Source organism: Pteronotus mesoamericanus, unplaced genomic scaffold (genome assembly GCF_021234165.1).
Source record: "Pteronotus mesoamericanus isolate MK-2021 breed Mesoamerican mustached bat unplaced genomic scaffold, CSHL_Meso_final contig_347, whole genome shotgun sequence".
Taxonomy (NCBI): Eukaryota; Metazoa; Chordata; class Mammalia; order Chiroptera; family Mormoopidae; genus Pteronotus; species Pteronotus mesoamericanus.
In genome coordinates, this window is record NW_026555137.1 from 14,739,609 (window position 1) to 14,760,597 (window position 20,989).

The following is a 20,989-nucleotide window of genomic DNA, read 5'->3' on the forward strand; positions in this document are numbered from 1 at the left end:
AAGTGGTAAAGGAAGGACAGGCGGGAATCCAGAGTTCCCTGGGTTCACATCCAGGGGAGATCTTGCCCTTCCTCTCCCACAGGGACATTGACAGTGTCTGCGACATTTTTGATTGTCTTGACTAGGGCTGGGGGTGCTACTGGCATCTAGAGGGGACAGGGCAGAGATGCCACTGAACATCCTGCAATGACAGGACAGCGCAGCCCCCGCACACATACACACACATACACAGAAACACACGCATACACAGACACATACACAAAACAAAGACTTAACCTGCCCAAACGTTGGCAGCGCCAAGGTGGGGACACCCTGTCCTACAATCACATGCGGGTTTCTGGTTTTAAAACTCAGCAGACGTTGGTACTATTTACCAAAACAGAGGAAGGGCCATGGTTCTTGGGGCAAATAAACTTTCCATCTTGGTCATATTAAGTTTGAAATTCCTGTAAGATACTCAAATAGCTTCACTGTTTTAAACTCATACCACCTAGGATAATAGTCGAGGTATGTGTCTCATTGCAAATGCTTCACTGTTTTAAACTCATACCACCTAGGATAATAGTCGAGGTATGTGTCTCATTGCAAATGTCACTGGATGATTTTTTTTTCCCCCTGGCATGTTTTAATTCTATCAGGACAAGAAGATTTAATTCTATCAGGACAAGAAGGTAGGGCTATCAGGACAAGGTTGAAGGGCTATGGTGCATGGAAGAGTTCCTGCAGTGTACTTGATACCATTTTTGAGGTAGACACTGTTACATTAAAAACATTCTCTATAGTTCTTAGCTTCTTGCCTATAATGAGAGACCCCGTATTCCAACATTAAAAATGAATGGGAGTGTATGCCAGTACTAGCAGGCTGATGAAAGTTAAGATTACATTTCTCCCTTCTCAATCTTTCCAATCAGTCTCTCTGTCATAGAAGGTAATTTATCTAGTAGTTCTTAGTTTTTATCAAATCTATATTCTCCCTAAAATATGTACTATACACTAGTAAATTTTGTATGAAATGTATAATATACACTCTCTATGTGTATGTATATATACTATACATACATATACAATAAAGGAAGGAAATTTTTCAGTATGATTTTGTGATTGCAAGCTTTTAAATGAAAGCAAGGGTAGCTTGTTCATTTAGCGCACATTTTAGAAGCACAGTACTTCCTGGACGCCCGACTCTGGGCCAGCCCTGGGTTACAAAGCCTTCAATGCACTCACCGCTCGGTGACAGAGGAGGAGGGGCAGGTCACGTGGAGACAGCAAGTTCAGCAGCGTAAGTGCAGCAGGCAAATTTCTCGAGATGACATAATCTCTTGGGGAAGGTTTGAAAGTCTTAAAAAGGGGTGCCTTTAGGTCTTGGATTTAGGTCTTGAAAGAGGACCAAGAGTTTACCGAGACAAGAAGGGGAGGGAAGGCACCCACACGGGGCGATGACCTGTGCGAAATCAGAGTCGTTAAGAATAGGGCATGCGAGGAGATGCTGAAAAGCTCCTACTACGGCGGAAGGTGCGTGGACGCAAGTTCCAGGAGCTGAGGCTGGTAGATTGAGGCATCACTGAGTAGCCCTGGATGCTAAGTTAATGTACATGGATTTTAGAAGTGAGCCTATAAGCCAGCAGTGTGGCTGTTTATAATTTTTTTTTAAAGGAAAAACTCTCCACCAAAATATAAAGGTTGAAAATAACTCTTGGCAGGGACAGTAGTCTATTAAGAGGCTGTTGTAATAGCCCAAGAAACAATGAAATAGTCAAAGGTTTTCCCAAGATACCTGGCTCAGGAGACCAGGTAGAAGGTGTCTGTGCTATAAGACTGAGAGAGAACACAGGCAAAGCCCAAGAAAAGAGAGGCAGAGACAAAGGGAGAAAGTGGAAAAATAAGAGAGTGGAATGACGAGAGACACAGGAGAAAGTTTCTGGAAGCAGAGGCAGCTAACTGTTAATGCGGCAAAATGGCCAGTACGCTGGACAATGAAAACCATTTATTGAAGTTGGCAGCCATATTAGGTGATCAGATGCCTTGGTAAGAGCATTTTCAGCAAGCTCATGAGGCTTGAGTAGAGGGGATGTTGCAGAGAAATTTGGTGGAGAAGCAAAGACGTACAGTGGTAGCTTAAAAGGAAGAGAAAGTCAAGGTCAGGAGGGTTGGGTATATTTTTAGTTTGAGAGGACAAAGCCAGTGAAAAAGGAGACTTTGACATTGTTGCAACAAAGTGACAGCCTTGGAGAGGGTGAGGAATGGAAGAATCAGCAGGGCGTGCTTTGGGTATTCCGGGAGGAAAGAGAGTCGGGGAGAATTCTTGTCTTTTGGTCTTGTTTTTTGTTATGACGTTGGAGGCTTGGCTGGGAGGAGCTGATATCCCATAGAGGATTCAGGAAAATGGTAAGGGTTCGAAAAATCAATTAAAGGGAGAGGTAGAAGAAACTGACTAAGAAAATGAGAGTTTTGTTAAGTAGGTTAGAAAGCCCAGCCAAGTTCATAATCATCTAAATCTGACTCTTAGCTCAAGCACTTAGCGGCCGAGTGACTTGGGCAGGTGAATTATGTATGCCTCTCATTTTTTAACAAATAAAATTGGGATATCAACAAGAGTAATATTTATCTATTAGAATTTTCATAAGAATCAAATTATATTTATCAAAGTGATGGATACATTTTTAAATACTATTCAAATATTATTCGTTTAGGCTTGAACACATGGAGTCAACATTTTCACTCCCTAGGGCTGCACAGCCTGGCTCACTACGAGGTTGTCCATGCTGACCCCTTAACAGTTATATGAACCCTTCTTCTTCCCTTGCCATAGAAGCTTTCTCCTGCGGGTCTTGCACTCTGCTGGCTGAGCCTTCCCCTCCCCTGCTTCCTCAGTGCCCTGAAGCTGCACACCACCCCACTCCTCTGGAACCCAGACCCTGTAGTGTACTATCCGTTCTGCACTGTCATCTCCGCTGCCGGTGATCTGGGCAGATTGCCGCCTGCCCTATTCCCCTTACTTGACATGCTCAAAGTCATTCCAGCCTAGAGACACAGGGAGAGGCCCAGCCAGGAAGCCGCTATGGTCTCATGACACCCCAGATTAACCAGTGAGCCGTGAGATGCTATGTCCTGCAGAAGGACCCTTGGATGCCATGTAACCCAACCGCCTGATTTTACATTTGGGACAATTAAAGTTCAGACAAGTGAAAAAAAAAAACTTTCGCCAAGACCACTTAGCTATATCAAGACTGAGTTTGAATGAGGACTCAGGCCCTCTATGAAGTGTCCTTGCTTTTAAGCTGCGTTCCTTCTCTCCGACGGCTTAAAACCCCTCCCAGTTCTAATCCCACTGGACTGCCCTTTATCACTGGTCTTACCTTCTTTCTGGACAAACAAGCCTGCTCTTTCATCTCTTTTCTGGGCTGCCACACGTTCAACCAGTTTTTCAAACTCGTATAGGGCTGTCTTGAAATGTTTCATCTGAAGTGCACTATCGAGACTCTTTTCCTCCCTGACATCCATTACGATGCAGGGAATTTTTATTTCTGCACAGGGAAAAAGAATGCAAATTTGTCAACTTGGAAAACCTCCAGGTTGTTACACTGCCTTCCTGCTGTCTCCGTTGTTACCGTAGGTCTCATTCCCTTGATCTTAAGATCCCATTCCGTGGGGAGGAGTAGGAGTTGCCACCAGGCTGTTGGCAGGGAGATTTAATGCATGTCACATGGGCAAGCATTTCAGTGCAATTCTGACCTCATAATGTTACCAGTGTCGTTCATACGGCACCCATTACATCATAATGCCTCTGTAACTTCCTTCTTCCTTTATGAGGAGGAGGCTGCGATTGATTTTCCCACAAATGGCGTAGGCCTGTGTGTTTGCGTGTATGTACAGGTGTGTGTATGTACGCTGCCAGAGAGGGGAGAAGAATGGGTAAAGACCAAGAAAGGAAACTGGGCATGGCTTTCTCCTTTCTGTATCTACTGCAGACCATTTGCCTTCTTTCTCAAGACGCTGTGGAGAGTGACGTTCACATTCATCCTCGCAGCAGTACTGGATATGAAAGCATGAACTTCTAAAGATGAAAACGTATTTCAGCATCTGTCTTTTCTATCACAGAGGAAAGTATATTTAGAGGTTATAAAGGATAAAAATGCCTCTTATTCCTTAGGCATTGTCCTTCAATTAAAATGGTAAATTGAGCCAGAAATGGAGAAGGGTAAGTTCCTGAATGAGAAGTTCTCCAAGGGGTTATTCATTGAATGAGAGCAGAACTATCTGCAAATCTCCTTTCCTCTTTTCACAGTCTCCACTACTCCAGTACCATTTAGTCCAATTGCTACTGAATCAAGTTTTCCAAACTTGAACACCTTAAGCTCCTTGAGAGTGGTGACTGATTCTTACTTGTCTTTATTTCTCTAGAACTGTGTTTAGTGCAAAATAGGTGGTCAAAAAAAAATGTAATGAATTGGCTCTGGCTGGTGTGGCTCAGTGGATTGAGCACCAGCCTGTGAACCAAAGGGTCACGGGTTCGATTCCCAGTCAGGGCACATGCTTGGGTTGCAGGCCAGGTCCCCAGTGGGGGACACACGAGAGGCAACCACACATTGATGTTTCTCTCTCTTCCTCCCTCCTTCCCCTGTCTCTAAAAATAAATAAAGTCTTTCTAAAAAAAGACCTGTAATTTTTTAAAAAATCAGAAGAAACACATTCCTAGCTGTATAAAGAAAAATTGTTAGTAGCACCCCTGTGAGAGAATGGCTCTAGGAAAAAAGAGGTGGAATGGTTTCCCTGAGCTACTATGGATGGCTTCAGCTTCTTTGAGTCTTGTCAGAGCCATGTGTGGAAACCAGTGGGAAAGGCCATGACATGGGCTTGCAGACAGGTCTTCAGCAGGTCTGTGACATGGCCCAGGCACCAGCCACCTGGTGGAAATCCTATCAGGAGAATAGGTAGCTCGGCATTTTCTGCATTTGGCTTCACCGCGGCCAAGTCCAGGTCTCAGGATGAGCAGGCCAACGAAGAACTTCTCCGGGGTGACATGAGGACTCTCAGTTGAAGCACGTGACAGGGCACAGGCAGAGGACAGGCAGAGGACAGTGCGGGGCTGGGCAACGCTGGCTGACCAAGTACTGGGGGGAGTCGGGGCTGTGCTCCTGCAGGCGTTTTCAGGATAAAAATACGATCCAAGAGCAGAAGGCATCTTGGTAACACTTGTCCAGATGTCTCTTAAGTGGCATCCCTGCAGCCTGGCCTGGCCGGTGCCTTCTGCCCGCCAGGCCTCGCTGGCACCCTGCTACCTTTCCCTGCCGTCACGTGCAAATGTCCTTCTCTTCTACAGTCCGGGACGTCCTCCTTTTCCCTAGTTCATTCCCCCATTTTGATGACTCACGTCCAGAAATAGTACCTGGAAGGTACATTTTGGATGCCTTGCATGTCTGAAAATATCCTTAATCTCCTCTTGCAATTTGATTGATATTTGGTTGGGTGTTGAATTTTACGTAGGAAATTGCTTTCTTTCAATATTTTGAAGGTGTTATTCCATTGTCCTTTTGCTTCTAGCGTTGCTATTATAAGAAGTCTAATTTAACCAACGTCTGTTGCTGATTACAAGCTATTCCGATCCCTGGTTCTGTGAACATCACTTGTTTTCATCCCCCGTCCTGCCTCAATCAGGAAGCCTGTAACTGCTCTCTTTGTCCCCGGTGTACCCAAATCTCACTGTTTCACTACAATGGATATCAGTGTAGAGGTTATGTTAACTACAAGCGACCAGACAGGCTTTGATGCCTGACAAAATGTCATCCAAAGGCCGTAAAGGACAGGTGGAAGGAAGACATTTGAAAGGAGTCGTGGGACGGAGGATCAAGTAACCTTAGCTTGGGCCATACTGAGTCGAGCTTGCTCAAGAAAGTGATTATATCTGTTTACTTCTACTCTGAGAAAGGAGATGCAGGCACAGTTTGCATGGACTTTTGTGCTGTGAAAAAAATTTTAAATTTTATTTTTAATTATAATTTATATTTAATATTACTTTCTATTAGTACTATGTGTATAGCATAGTGGTTAGACAATCGTACACTTTACAAAGTGCTCCCCTTGAAATTTCTAGTATCCGCCTGGCACCATGCATATTATTACAATATTATTGACTATGTTCCCCTTGCTGCCGTGTACATCCCCGTGACGCCCCTGTAACTAGAATCTGTACTTCCCAGTCCCCTCACCTCTTTCACTCAGTCCCCCAACCCCTCTCCCCTCTGGCAACCATCAGCCTGTTCTCTGTGTCTATGAGTCTGTTTCAATTTTGTGTGTTTATTTTCTTCTTTAGATTTCACCTCTAAGTGAAATCATATAGTATTTTACCATTTGTGACAGCATGGATGAATGTAGAGTATATTATGCTAAGTGAAATAAGTCAGTCAAAGAAAGATAAATGCACATTTTTTTATGGTAAAATATACACAATATAAAATGTACCATTATGTGCCACTGTAAGGGGACAACCCAGTGGCATTAAGTATATTCACAACAGTGTGTAAACATCACTACTATTTATTTCCAGAACTTTTTCAGCTTCCCAAACTGAAGCTCTGTAGCCAGTAACCACTAAGGCCCCATCCCTTTCTTTCTCCAGCTTTTGGTAACTGCTATTCTACTTTCTGTCTCTATGAATTTGCCTATTTTAGGTACCCTTATATAAGTGGAATTATACACTATTTGTCCTTTTGTGTCTGGCTTATTTCATGTAGCATAATGGTTTCAAGGTTTATCCATGTTGTGGCTTGTACCAGAATTTCATTTTTTTCTATGACTGAGTAATATGCCATTGTATATATATACCACATTTTGTTCATCCATTTATCTTTTGATAGATATTTAGATTTTTTACATCTTTTGGCTATTGTGAATAATGTTGTTATGAACATTGATCTACAAATATTTGTCTGAGTCCCTGCTTTGAAATTTTTGTGTGTATACCTAGCAGTGGAATTGTTAGATCATATGAAAATTTTATGCTTAATTTTTTGAGGAACTGCTAAGCTGTTCTCCGCAGTGGAAACATTTTACATTCCCACCAGCAGTATGCCAGACTTTTAATTTATCTACATCCTCACCGACATTTGTTTGTTTGTTTTTTTGTTTTTTTGTTTTTATTTTAAAAAATTTTTAATAATAGCCATTATCAAAGGTATGATGTAGTATTTGGTTGTAGTTTTGATTTGCATTTCCCTAATGACTAATAATATTGAACATCTTTTCATGTACCCATTTGTACATCTTTATAAAAATGTTTATTTAAGTCCTTTGCCCATATTTGAAATGGGTTGTTTATGTTGATGAGTTGTAGAAGTTTTCATATAGTCTGGACATTAATCCCTTACCAGATATATGATCTGCAAATATTTTCTCCCAGTTTATGGGTTGTCTTTTCATTCTCCTGAGAGTATTTTTTGATAAATAAAAGTTATAATTTTAATGAAGTTCAGTTAATTTATTTTTTCTTTTATTGCCTATGTCTTTGGTAGCATATCCAAAAAATCATCGCTAAATCCAATGTCATGAAGATTTTTTCTCCTATGTTTTCTTCTGAGAGTTCCATAGTTCTAGTGTTTAAGTTTAGCTCTTTGATCTTTTTGAGTTAATTTTTGTATAGAACGTAAGGCTAGGGTCCAACGTCATTGTTTTGCATGTGGAGGCACAGCTTTCCTGGCAGTATTTGTTGAAAAGATTGTCTTTTCTCCCATGGAATGGTCTTGGCATCCTAATGAACATCAACTGAGTGTTCACTGGTGTGCCTCAGTTGGTTGAAGAGTTGTCTGGTACACCAAAAGGCTGCGGTCCTCGTCAGGGTAAATAGTTGGGCTGTGGGTATGATCCCCATCTGGGGCAGATGTGAGAGGCAACCAATTGATGTTTCTGGCATCGGTTTCTCCCTGTCTCTCTTTCTCCTACTCTCCCTCTCTCTCCTTCTTTCAATCTCTCTCCCCCTTCCTCCCTCTCTAAAATCAGTAAAACATGTTCTTGAGTGAGGATTAAAAAAATTTAAAAAAAAAGAAAATCAACTGACAATATATGTAAAGGTTTCTATCTTGACTCTTTTCAGTTCCATTACTCTATACGTCTCTCCTTATTCCAGTGTTGCACTCGCATTTTAGGTTGTAGTATTTTGCCATTATCCTATCATTATGTAATTCTGAGAATAAATAAAAACATACATACATTACTGACAAAATAAATCATATTTGTGGTAACATTGTCTATTTCTCTCAAGTATAAATAGTATCCTTAACACTGTTGTAAAAATTATGATATCAAAATTCTTACATATTTGCCAAAAAAAAAATCTTATTTCTCTTTTCCTTCACTGTTACTATTACTCTCATGTGGTGGTTGCCCTGGATGTTTACTCTGATAGAGAAAAAAACAAAGTTCTTTTATTAAAATGGCAAAGGTACTGTATGATCTGGCCAATCACTAATCACCCACCTTTCTGTCCTCACTTCTTAATTCTCGTTTGACTCCAGCCCCCTTGGTTTCCTTGTTTTTCCTCCAAGCGCAGCCCCACCCTGGTAACAGGTACCCTGTGTCTACAGTGAAGTTATTCGTGACCACCCTGTACAAAATGACTTCATGTGCTCTTCCCACACCACCAGCATTTAAGCTTTAGGAGGGCAGGAACCCAGCACCAAAGAACGATGAATGAACAAATGACTGAATGTGTGAATATTTTAGAAAAAAATATAGCGAATCCTTCTTTATTCATTTATTCAACTAATATTTATTGAGAGCTTACTGTAGACTTGACACCATGTTGAGAACACAGTGGACATGAAAAATATAGAACTTGTTAAATGGTTGCATAAAACTTACATATAAAATTAAATGAGGTTTTTAAAGAGGTGGTGTGTTAAGTCTCATAGGTGACAAATCCAGGCTGGAAAGATTAAAATGATGGTTTGGGGGGCCGAACCCACTGCTCCTCAGCCCTTGCCCGGGACACCAGGGTGGACGGCTGACTGTTCGTAGAAGATTAGGTTCCATCTGCGGGGAATTTGGAATGAGGGCTCATAGAAGCTAGTCATTCTTTACTGGTCTTTTAAACAGAGATGCGAGGGATAAACCCCACCTGGAGGGCACTTCCTTTGCCCTTCCACACACACCGTGCTAGTCACCAGTGCCCAGGGCAGCTCAACGGTGTGGCTCAGGGGTGTGGTCCTCCTCCAGGGCCTTGGTAGGGACTCAGGAGATGCCCTCGCAGCGGGCTCACATTCACAGTCTATATTTGACTTGTACTATATTCTCACTGCTACTGGGGAGAAGGCCAAGTGGAAAATGCGTGCTGTTCTAAATATACACCTACCTCTGCGCAGCTGCTAGTTTTAGGCTGAAGCTTCGAGGGCACCTCCTGGGCAGTCGCCACCAACGCCGGCTGCGGCAATCAATGCTCACTAACAGGATGTATCTACCGCGACTTCAGGGCGGGAGGGGAGGACAACGCTGGCAGCCTGGGGCCCAGCCTGGGGCTTCCATGACGCGTCTTGGGGGACTGGCGTTGTCGGCTAGCGGCCCGGGAAGGGGAGAAACCGAGGATGGAGTCCCTCATCCAGCCCTCTCCTTAGCTCAGAGTAGGCGCAGGCGCCCGGAGATGTTTAGGAACGCGGAAATGCAGGAGTGAACAGACATGGTGCTTGCAAGCTGGATGAGGGGACTCGGTATGTGAGACTCCATTGTGGTTGATTTGCCTCCCTGCTGCTTTATCCTCCCGGGAGCAGGACGGGGCAGGGGTGGAGGGGGCCTGAGGACGCGAGGGAAAGGGAAAGCGTGGGAACCAAGACCTGACAGCGGGGCCCAGAGGCCGCGCCCTCGGGGAGAGGGCGTGGCTACGAGGGCGCGCCGGGGGCGTGGCTACGAGAGCGCGCTAGGCTACGGGAACGCAGCCGAGGAGAGGGATGTGGCTACGGGGTGCGCCCGGCGGAAGAGGCGGTCCAGCGGGCACTGGCAGGAGCTGGCGGCGGGTCCCACTTCCCACCCGGTGGCGAGCGCGCCCTCGCCGGGCCATGTACTCGGGGAACCGTAGTGGTGGCCAGGGCTTCTGGGAGGGCGACGGAACGGCGGGCGCGGAGGGATCGGGGACGGCAGGGACGCAGAGCCCCGCGCCGCTGTTCGCTCCGAGCACCTACGAGCGCCTGGCGGTGCTTTTTGGCTCCATCGCGCTTCTGGGCGTCGGCAGCAACCTGCTGGTGCTTGTTCTCTACTACAAGTTTCAGCGGCTTCGCACTCCCACCCACCTCTTCCTGGTCAACATCAGCCTCAGCGACCTGCTGGTGTCCCTCTTCGGAGTCACCTTTACCTTCGTGTCCTGCTTGAGGAACGGCTGGGTCTGGGACAGCGCAGGCTGCTTGTGGGACGGGTTTAGCAACAGCCTCTTCGGTGAGTTGGGCTCGGAGGAGAAAGCACCCGCCTCTCCTCTGCAAACTTACCCTTCCCCGCGTTGCCATCCTGTCTGTGCGTCCTGCCACCCAGCCCCACCCTCGCCCCATCCCCGCTGGCCTCGTCGCTCCGACTCGCCCTGGTCGCGTCCCGGGACCCCAGGCTGCTCGGTGTTCCTTCCTGCTTCCTTCAGCTCTTCCCGTCCCACGCCGACCTCGACTCTGTCCCCGTGGCCGCTCATCTCCCTCCACGCCGACCCGACCCCCCCGCCCATCATCAGCCCTAGCTCCTCTGCAGCTCTGACCAGCCGCTGTCCCTCCAGCTCATCTCATTTCGGTTTTCACCTCTTCGTGTAATTCACCAGGGCACGGAACGACGGCCTTGCCACTTTGAGGAAAGAAACGAGGGACTCTAGAGTCAGAGATTCAAGAAAAAAAGTGATAAACTGGTGAACGTTGGAGAGGGTCATGAGATTTAATTCCTATACTATTTGTTTCCAAAATTGAGAGGGTAGACACTTGGCAGTAGCAGGGTGTAATTTGAGAAACAAAAAAATTTTTTTTTTGGTTCACTAGCAATTGTAAACATTCGACTGCTTCCTAGGAAGAGAGATCTTTCATTCAGATCGTCAGGATGCAAATTGGCATGAGCCCTGTAACCTATTTTTACTATATTTTTCTCCTTATAGGTTCCAGCGTACCAAAATCTAAGGTGAGATTAAAAAAGGCTCAGAGAATCCCAACTCAAATGAACAGTAATTTAGCTGTGCAGCCAGTCAATTTCATTAATGTAGAACTTGATTCTACTTTAATGGAAGATTTCTTTCAACAGTACTCCTAATCCTTAGAGAAGATTTAAGTCTCACTGGGACTTGACGTTTTGAAGGGTGATCCACCCAGCATATCATTCACTGAAGATGTGATTTTCTAAGAAAGAGAAAGAAAGAATTGAGAAAGAACCCTTTTGTGTGTGCTCCAGAATATCATTTGTACAATGATTTGAAATAGAAATATGTATTTCTCAGGTTTAAAGTTTCTCTTTTAAAAAATCCTGAATTTCATTGATACTTTACTACTGTTTATTACTGTTTTATCTTGGCAGGTTTTTTCTTTAATGAAAAATTCATTCTTAAGTTTATTGGGAAAATTGAAAAATGAAAGAATAGTTACGAAAAAGTATTAAAGAATGAGGAGAAAAATATTTGCATTATCACACAGCAAAATATATTACAAATCTGTAGCAACCAAAATAGTATGACTCTGGCAGAAGAGCTATGAACCGCATCCTTGCATACATGAAGGTTTGGTTATGTTATAAAGATGCCATTTCAGATTAGTTGGAAGAAAGACAGAATTCTTAAAGATGTGGCTTTTGGACAATGAGCTTATTATTTGGAACAAAGTAATTTATCTCACACTGCACACAAAAATAAATACAAGATGGGTTAAAATTTTTAATATATGAAGTTCTAAAAATTGAAAAAAAAAACTCAGGATTTTTTAAAAAGAAAGCAAATGACAAGTTTGAGTACCTGGAAATAAAAGTTCTGCAGGATGAGTGAGAGACAGTTAAAGGATAGATGACAGATTGGGATAAAGTATTCATAATACATGTGTAATGGAGTCCTAATGTCTGGCATGCACACACACAGCCTCTATAGACCAATAAGTAAAGCAAACTAGTCCAGTGGGAAACTGAGCAAATTATATGACGGGTTATTGTGAGAGTAAGACATGAAAAAAGCTCAGAGGGAATCAGAGAAAATGAGTTGGAACAGCAGTGAGATACATTTCTTCTTTTCTTTTTTTTTCAGATGCCATATTTTATCTGTCTGGGAAAATTGTGCTGGCAAAGATTAGGGAAAATGTAGGTTCTCTCAAGTTGTGTTAGTAAGAATACAATTTAATACAACACAAAGTTTTTTTTTGTTTTTGTTTTTTTGAGGGCAATTGCTTGGCTCAATTAAAAATATCATACATTCTTTGTCCTAGAAACTTTATAGAGGTTTTTTACTCCAGGAAAATATTGGTATACTTTGATAAAGATAAAGCCACGATTTGTAGCATAGGCTTGATCTATTTTGAATTAATTTTTATATATGGTGGAAAGTAAGGGTCCAACTTCAGTCTTTTGCACATGGATATCCGGTTTTCCCAGAATCGTTTATTGAAAAGACCATCCTTCACTGTTGAATGTTTTGGGCACCCTTGTCAGAAATCAATGGACTAGATATGTGAAAATTTATTTCTGGGCTCTGTATTCTATTCTTTTGATCTATACATCCATACTTATGAAAGTACCACACTGTTTTGTTAACTGTAGTTTTGTAGTAAGTTTTTATATCAGGAAGTGTGAGTCCTCTTTGCTCTTTTTCAAGATTATTTTGGCTTGTATATTGGTTTTGAGAGGTGTCCATTATCAGGTTGAGGAGTTTCCTTCTCTTCCTAGCTTGCTGAGAGTTTTTATAAGGAGATTTTGTCAAAAGCATTTTCTGCCTTTATTGAGATGATCTCATGGTAAATTATACTTAGCTTTGAATATTAAAGCAATCTTGAATTCTTGGGATAAGTGCTACTTAGTTACGACATATTTTTCTTTCTATATGTTGTTGGAATCTATTTCCAGAAATTTGGCTTAGAATCTTTACTTCTACGTTCATGAGGGACATTGGTCTTAATTTTCTTTTAATGGCCTTTTCTGGTTTTGTTACTAGAGTAATGCTGGTCTTATGACTGCAAATGTTCATTCCTCTTCAGTTTTCTGGAAAAGTTTGTATAGAATTGGTGTCACTTCTTTATTATTTTCTAATTTCTTAAAATGGAAGCTTAGATTGATTTTAGATTGTTCTCTTCTAAGCAATATCATATTTTGTTATATTTTCATTGTTGTTCAATTCAAAATAGTTCCATTTTCCTCTGGGAGTTCTTTTCTTCCTCATCAAGAAGTGTGTTCTTTCACTTTCAAGTATTTGGAGGTTGTCCTGTTATTTTTTGTTGCTTTGTAATTTAATCCCATTATAATTAGAGCACACTGCTGTTATAAATTTCTTAAGATTTGTTTTATGTTCAGTGGTACTAGAAGTTCTGGTTTCCTTCTCTGAGTGCCCTGCTACCAGATAGATGCTCCAGGTATTCTGCCCAGGATTTTGGTTGCATTGAGTAGGACAGACAGGAGGAAGCACTTGACCCCCAAAACCAGCCTCACGCACAGTGTCTTTATATCTGCGGAAGCCCCTTGCGTCCACACAGCAACGCTGCTCCAGAGCACCCCGGGCTCCATGAGTACCTCCACCAAGGCTGTCTTTTCTGGAAGGCTGGGCGAAGTTGGCCGGTTTTTTTGAGAACAAAATCTTTGTAGTAGTATCAAAATTTCCTATTTACAACCTCTTTTTTTGACAAACTGAAACGTTATATGTGTTATGTTTCATCTTTTGATATTTCAAAGGAAACAGAGAAATCATGATTCCATCTGTTTTGATTTCTTCGGTGATTTTATTATTCGAATACTACCTTTCCTGATAAGCCTTAGTCTGAGAATTTCATCTGCACAAAGAGTTAAAACTTGGGGGGAGGGGCTTAAGCGTATCTAGGTAGTGGTATAGATGCCTATGTGATTACTCTCTATGTTAATGTAAAATACCTATCAGGCAATTTTTTAGGCAGGGCTAAGCTTTTTTTTTTTTTTATTTAATATTTATTGTATTTTTTTTCCCCATTACCATTTGAAGGCTAAGCTTTAAAAGAGGGCAACTCAAGGTGAAGCCCAAGGTGTAGGATGAGCAATAGGTATTTGGTCACAGACATGAAAGTTCTAATTTATAAGAAGTGCTTTTTCTGTGCTAGGGACGGCACCCTGCTGCGTCTCCCTGTCTCTGCCATCCCTTTTTAGTCTAAGTCATCCCTACAGTGGACACCGTCCCTGTCAGAGGGACAGATATTCCACGGCTGCTAGACATGTTCACCACGTGGCATTTTCCCCGATGACTGCTTGATTTCTCTGGACATTTAGTTAGTGTTTTCAATGATTGCCGCTTGTGAATTAGAGGTGAAGACTCTGGGGTAAGCGGGTTAAGGGACTTGTTTAAGCCCCGGGAGATAAGGCAGTGGTGGTGTTAGGATGGAGTTTAAAAAATTCTTAGTAAAGATTAAGAATTTCTTTGCCTGGAACCAGTGCTGAGGATTGTGCTTCTAGATAAGAGTTAAAGATGGGGAAAGGGAGGCTCATTTTCCCTTGGTTACCCCTGAGTAAGAACTAGCCAGTCATGGAGCACTGAAGGGGGCAGGTGGTTAAAAAAAGTGGCTGCCTGCTTCGGAGGCCTCTGGAGAGGCTGCCCTATCTTGTGGAAAGACTGCTGGCTCGATGGCATGGGAGTGGGTCCTCCTTCTGACCCCGTGGCTAAGCCATCGTGAGGACTTGGCCACCACTTAATCCCTTCAGCCATCATAACATCTCTATTATGGGATAACTGAGCTAAGTCATCTTTAAGGCTGCCTTGTCCTACTTGCTGTGTACTTTGAGGACTCCTTTGATAGTTGTAGGTTAGAAGGTATTTGATTTTAGCACTTGTGGCTTGTATCCTCAGCTCTTATTCCCACCCACAGGTCTTTCCCCCTCTTATTCAAGGACAAGCACATACTTTGCTCATACTTCTTCATAGACCCTCATGCGTTTTGTCTTCTGCAGACCCTACTGGAAAAAGGCAATCTAAGTAACTGAGACACACTTACACATACATGAGAGCGTCAGGCGACCACTTCGCTCTGTGCTCAATTCCTGGTTTCCCAGGGAATGCTGGGAGCAAGCGGATTCCCTGACGCTCTTGGGGCAGAGGCTTGGACTGGAAAGGACTGTTACGAAAGTCATGTCGCTGAAACTGGCCAGTTAAATCAATTTCAGTTGATTTAAGTTCCAGCTGAATGGCTTGTTTTACAGATATCCAAGATAATTAGTCATCTCAGCCCAGGCAGCCCAGATTTTACTGGTCTAGATTTTAGTGAGTTTAATATTGGGGGAGATCAGAGCTCAAAGAGCTGTCAGTCTTACTGTGCAGGGATGAATGATAACAGGTCCCCCTAGCATGTGTCGTTCTTTAGACTGAAGACGTCTCGGTGAGTATGTTTTTCATCCATTTGGTTGCCCCCCCCCCCCCGCCCCGTGCCACACAGGTCTCCTACACGTGGAATATAACCGGTGTTATGCCCACAGTTAACAGGAGAGCCTTTTGTCACTACCGCTTCCTACCCCTTCAAAAGCAGGAACAGCAAACAACATGTTAATCTAGGCAAAGGATATTTAGGCCTTCATCTTGGAAGACAGAGATGCAGGGTCATAGAGCCAGAGTCTGACAAAAATGCAAGTCATCCTATTCAGGTATTAGAAGTAGGTGTTATTTAGGTTAAGACATTTTAACGTATGAACCCAGGGGTTTTCCTTTTTAACTTATACCTAAAAATGCACACGCACAGGTACATCCATAATGTATAAAGATTTGTTATAAATACATTTTCCCTTCAGTAGACCTATTCTTTTATGCACTTAAATATTTTAAAATCCCTGTTGTTTTACTGAATCAATGGTTTTGTGGTAATCTGGTTAATTTAGTTGAAATAGTCTCCTGTTTCCACGACAAGATCCTAAGGGTGGATGGGGTGTGGCAAAGTCTTCTATGCAGCTGTCCTAGAATCGCCCACAGGCTGCACTGGGCCCTGGAATATTCCTAGTCGTGACAATGTGCACGTCACAAATAGCCTGTTTCCATAGACACAGTGGAGCCACACATTTCTTATAGTCTAAGCTCACCATTGTGTATAGTTTTATTCAAATACTATGCTGTTTGAAAATACTAGTTTTATTAAAAGCAAGAGTTACAGAATTGTATTGTGTTAGGTGTCTATTATTGTAGGACATTATTATGTCCATTCTTCATTATTGAATTGCCTGGTTTGGGGGAGTATGTCTGTGTCACTCATTTCTAAGAAATTAGGAAATATGTGAGGAAGCATTTAATGACTTGCTTTAGTAGAGGCTTTTGTCTTAATAACAAGTCAGGCTGTAATGAATTGTAATTACTGTTGCATGAAATTACTTTTTTCCTAATATTGTTTACAATTGTATTATTTCTTAAATTTTCTTTCACAGAAAAGTTCCAGTCACAAATGCATGTGATGCATTTTGACATTTACTGCTAAGATGAAATGCAGAAACGAAAACCACCCATCCGTTTTATTATTCTCAGATATGATTAGATGTCCTTGGTCATGTTTTTATGCTACTGACCTATAAGGAAAAAAACACACTAAAAAGGTAACAGCACAGCTAGGACCTGCAACCTCGGTACTTCTGGGACGATCTGGAACATCACAAGGAGAGATTTTATTACAGCATATTTACACCTCACCTGAGCCCTCAGCCCGGATTCATACGCATTTCCTTCATTGGCAGCTGTCACCAGACACTCTCCCTTCCAGAATGGCAGACAGTCTTCCCACAGAGTTTGATGTAGTCATTATAGGGACAGGTTTGCCTGAATCCATCCTTGCAGCCGCATGTGCAAGAAGTGGTCAGAGAGTTCTGCATATTGATTCAAGAAGTTACTATGGAGGAAACTGGGCTAGTTTCAGCTTTTCCAGCTTGCTCTCCTGGTTGAAGGAGTATCAGCAAAGCAGAGACGTTGGGGACAGGAGCACTGCCGTGTGGCAAGACCTGATCCAGGAAACAGAAGGAGCTGTCACTCTCTGTAGGAAGGATGACACCATTCAGCACACGGAAGTGTTTTGTTATGCCAGTCAGGATATGGGTGACAATATTGAAGAAGATGATGCTTTGCGGGAAAACCCTTCCTTTGCAGCATCTAGTACCCCCGCTAACCCTTTGGACCCTGCATGCCTGACTCAAGAAACACACTCATATGTTACCAGCTTCGAAATGCCTGCCAAAGACGCTCCAAACAACGGGGGCGAAATCTTACCAGAAGTAACTGATATAAGGGAAACTCAGACAAAAGAAAAATATTGTGGAGATAAAACTTCTATACACACAATTTCAGACAGAGATAAAGACAAAAACAAACCTATAGTCGAAGACAGCACTGATCAACCAAAGAGAACTAGGATTACGTACTCTCAAATAGTTAAAGAAGGCAGGAGGTTTAATATTGACTTGGTATCAAAGTTGCTGTATTCTCAAGGATTGCTGATTGATCTTTTAATCAAATCAAATGTTAGTCGTTATGCTGAATTTAAAAACGTCACTAGGATTCTTGCATTTCGAGAAGGAAAAGTAGAACAGGTGCCTTGTTCCAGAGCAGATGTCTTCAATAGCAAAGAACTCAGTATGGTAGAAAAGAGGATGCTAATGAAGTTTCTTACATTTTGTGTAGACTATGAACAACATCCTGATGAATACCAAGAGTTCATACAGTGCTCATTTGCAGAGTACTTAAAAACTAAAAATCTAACCCCCAACCTCCAACATTTTATACTACACTCAATTGCAATGACGGAGTCATCCAGCACTACAATAGATGGCCTTAAAGCAACAAAAAACTTCCTTCGGTGTCTTGGACGGTTTGGCAACACTCCGTTTTTATTTCCTTTGTATGGCCAAGGAGAAATTCCCCAGTGTTTCTGCAGAATGTGTGCAGTTTTTGGTGGAATTTATTGTCTTCGCCATAAAGCACAATGCCTTGTGGTTGACAAAGAATCTGGAAGGTGTAAAGCCATTATAGATCACTTAGGTCAAAGGATAAATGCTAAGTATTTTATTGTGGAGGACAGTTGCCTCTCTGAGGAAACATGCTCGAATGTGCAATATAAGCAGATCTCCAGAGCGGTGCTCATTACAGATCGATCTGTACTAAAAACAGACTCAGACCAGCAGATTTCTGTTTTGACAGTGCCTCCGGTGGACCCAGGAGCATGCGCTGTTCGGGTCACTGAATTATGTTCTTCAACCATGACATGCATGAAAGGTACCTATCTGGTCCATCTGACCTGTTCATCTTCTAAAACAGCAAGAGAAGACTTAGAATCAGTGGTGAAGCAATTGTTCACCCCCTATGTAGAAGCAGAAATGGACAAGGAAGAACTTACGAAGCCAAGACTCTTGTGGGCCCTTTATTTTAATATGAGAGATTCCTCAGGAATCGGCAGGAGCTCATATAATGGCTTACCTCCCAATGTTTATGTCTGCTCCGGGCCTGACTGTGGACTGGGAAATGAGCATGCGGTCAGGCAGGCCGAAACGCTTTTCCAGGAGATCTTTCCAGGAGAAGAATTCTGCCCCCCACCTCCAAATCCAGAAGACATTATTTATGATGGTGACGACAAGCAACCAGAGGCCTCTGGAGCCAATAATGCAATAATGGCCAAACCAGAGTTCTCTGAAGGAACCAAAAACCTAGAAGGCCCAGGGAAGGACCTTCAAAATTAGGAAAAAGGAAACTGGAAGTGCTATTTTGGGCCTTCATCCTAGCATCAGAATACTCTCATTTAAAGGACAGTTTCTTATATGCATAATTAGAGGGGTTATATGATGAATGCTATGCAGATGTTGACTTTAAGATGTTGACTTAACAAAGAGATATCTTTGTTAACCTATAAGTAACTGATTTATTAGTTATTGGACTGTTTGTTTCAGAATGTACTCCATGATACAGAATCTTAAACAGAGTTAGCTTTATTTTAGAATTGGGTATTTATGTGACAGTTCCATATTAGCCACTGTGCTTAAAGGAAGGTCGTATTGTATATGCTAATGATCTTCAGGTGTTATTGTCTACAGTGACAGTATCTAAGGAATATTTTACTTTGCAGCTATTACAGTTTCTACCACCTCTGAATAAAACACACAATAGATTATGTGGGTCTTTTGTAAATAATATATATACACGGTAGCAATAGCAACTAATGCAAGTGCCAATATAAAATACATTTTGTCGGATTAAAAGATTAGCTTTGCATGATCTTTATTTGTGAAGGTCTGATGTTTATGTGTTACTCTTGAATTCTCCTATTTGACCCTTTAACCCATGAGGCAACATCACCACCACAATCTTGTACTTCAGAAAAAGTGCCAGAGAGTTCCCTTACTTGTTGAAGAGCTCATTCTTGGGAGGTTTGGTCCAAAGAAAATCTAGGGGATAAGATTAGTTTTGGTTTAATACTTCAGAAAATTTCTGCAGAACCCTGCACTGGCACCTGAAAGAAAAGAATATCCCAACAGTAACTGAGGCCAAAAGAAAAGATAAATTGCCCCAGGAAAAAGGCACTTCAGAATGACTGTTCTGAAATTCCTAAGGAGAAACCAAGGGAGTCAGCTTTAACCTGGAGTTGCCTCCCCAAGCTTCTCAGTGCGGGTGAGCGTTCCTCCTCGTTGGCTGTACCGCTGTCGTTAGCAGCACTAACTACAACTGACAGGAGTGAATCTAAGGATTTACTTACCATGTCCCTTCCGTTGTGTCCTGTCTCACACATGTTGAGTAACCACCTTCATAATCACTCCGGCCTCTTAGCTGTTACCTATGCAGAGGATAGAATTCTGTATTTGTTTCCAGAACCACCAGAAGTCATAAATCTGATGATGTTATTGCAGCAGTGAAAGCCTGTGGAGCTGCCCAAGGAGGTAAACATCCTTTCCTGTTAGTCCCTTTTGTGTTCCTCAGTCAGAGACAGGTAATCCTGTAGGGAGAGAGCCCTTCAGTGAGTTTTTGTTTGGCAAATGAGTGTTTACTATGACCTGGGCTCTTACTATGCTCTCCCATTAAGGTTTCTGAACCTGAGAGGCAGAAGTTATTGAATACGTTTTCAAAGAGGAAATAAAGACAATTCGTAATTTGCTCAAGAGTCTGGCATGGAGAAGAGGCAACATTGGAATCCGGGCTTTAATGATCTCCAAGTCTTCCCCCTAACGTTAACTGGTAGAAGAGTGCAGGTACTGTGGTAGAAGAAAATTGCACATGAAAGGCAGTCTAGTGCTGCTGGTGAAGAAAACTTGACAGTAATTGGTCTCCAGCTTCTTATTGAAGTAGACAAATGTGAAGATTGAGTAAGCCCTGGCTGGTGTGGCTCAGCTGGAGCATCGTCTGCATACCAAAAGGTTGAGAGTTCTATCCCCGGTTGGGGTGCATATGAGAGGCAACAGATGTTTCTCACATCAATGTTTCTCTCCCTCCCTCTCTAAAATCCATAAATATATTTTAAAATATAAATTAAAAATAAATGTAGCTTTGAGCTGTGTACTCAGAAACAGAATTTGGCTAAGTTTTAACAAAATAATGCTGCTTAATGTATTTTTTGATCTGAACATGGTGTCATAAAAAAATACAGATGTACTAAGCCAAAATATGCTCTGAATAGTCTTTTGTTGCTCTTGTATGTGTGAGGAAAATGAAACAAGAAAGATTTAAGTAATTTACACCTTACTGAAAGTAGAGAAGTCATAATTTGGTATTAATATTTTTATAGCTTTTTTAATATAGTAAAGTATTATTGGACGGACCCTAAAGTTTATATCCAGCCAAAATACCAAAAATAGACCTAAGAATTAGTCATTAAAGTTAAAAAAAGAATATAAGATG

At 42.2% G+C, this 20,989-nt stretch overlaps 3 protein-coding genes across 3 annotated transcripts in view; 2 read left to right on the forward strand and 1 right to left on the reverse strand.

Moving 5' to 3' along the window:
* The window catches only part of WDR64 (WD repeat domain 64), a 67,468-nt gene extending 63,967 nt beyond the window's left edge, over window positions 1-3,501 (reverse strand). Inside the window, exon 1 of the mRNA XM_054576474.1 lies at window positions 3,357-3,501. Coding sequence (XP_054432449.1) covers window positions 3,357-3,501 — 145 coding nt within the window. The remainder of the gene's footprint in view (window positions 1-3,356) is intronic.
* Window positions 3,502-10,011: 6,510 nt separating this feature from the next.
* Window positions 10,012-20,989, forward strand: part of OPN3 (opsin 3) — a 33,012-nt gene continuing 22,034 nt past the window's right edge. The window contains exon 1 of the mRNA XM_054576708.1: window positions 10,012-10,413. Within this exon, the coding sequence (XP_054432683.1) occupies window positions 10,041-10,413 (373 nt within the window). The 5' untranslated portion in view covers window positions 10,012-10,040. The remainder of the gene's footprint in view (window positions 10,414-20,989) is intronic.
* Window positions 16,617-18,947, forward strand: CHML (CHM like Rab escort protein). The gene has a single exon (XM_054576706.1). It carries the CDS (start codon window positions 16,882-16,884, stop codon window positions 18,841-18,843), a length of 1,962 nt encoding a protein of 653 aa, XP_054432681.1. The 5' UTR covers window positions 16,617-16,881; the 3' UTR covers window positions 18,844-18,947.

Bases quoted from the DNA above. Each gene is read 5' to 3' on its own strand.
- CHML (XM_054576706.1), top strand. From the start codon at position 16,882: ATGGCAGACAGTCTTCCCACAGAGTTTGATGTAGTCATTATAGGGACA.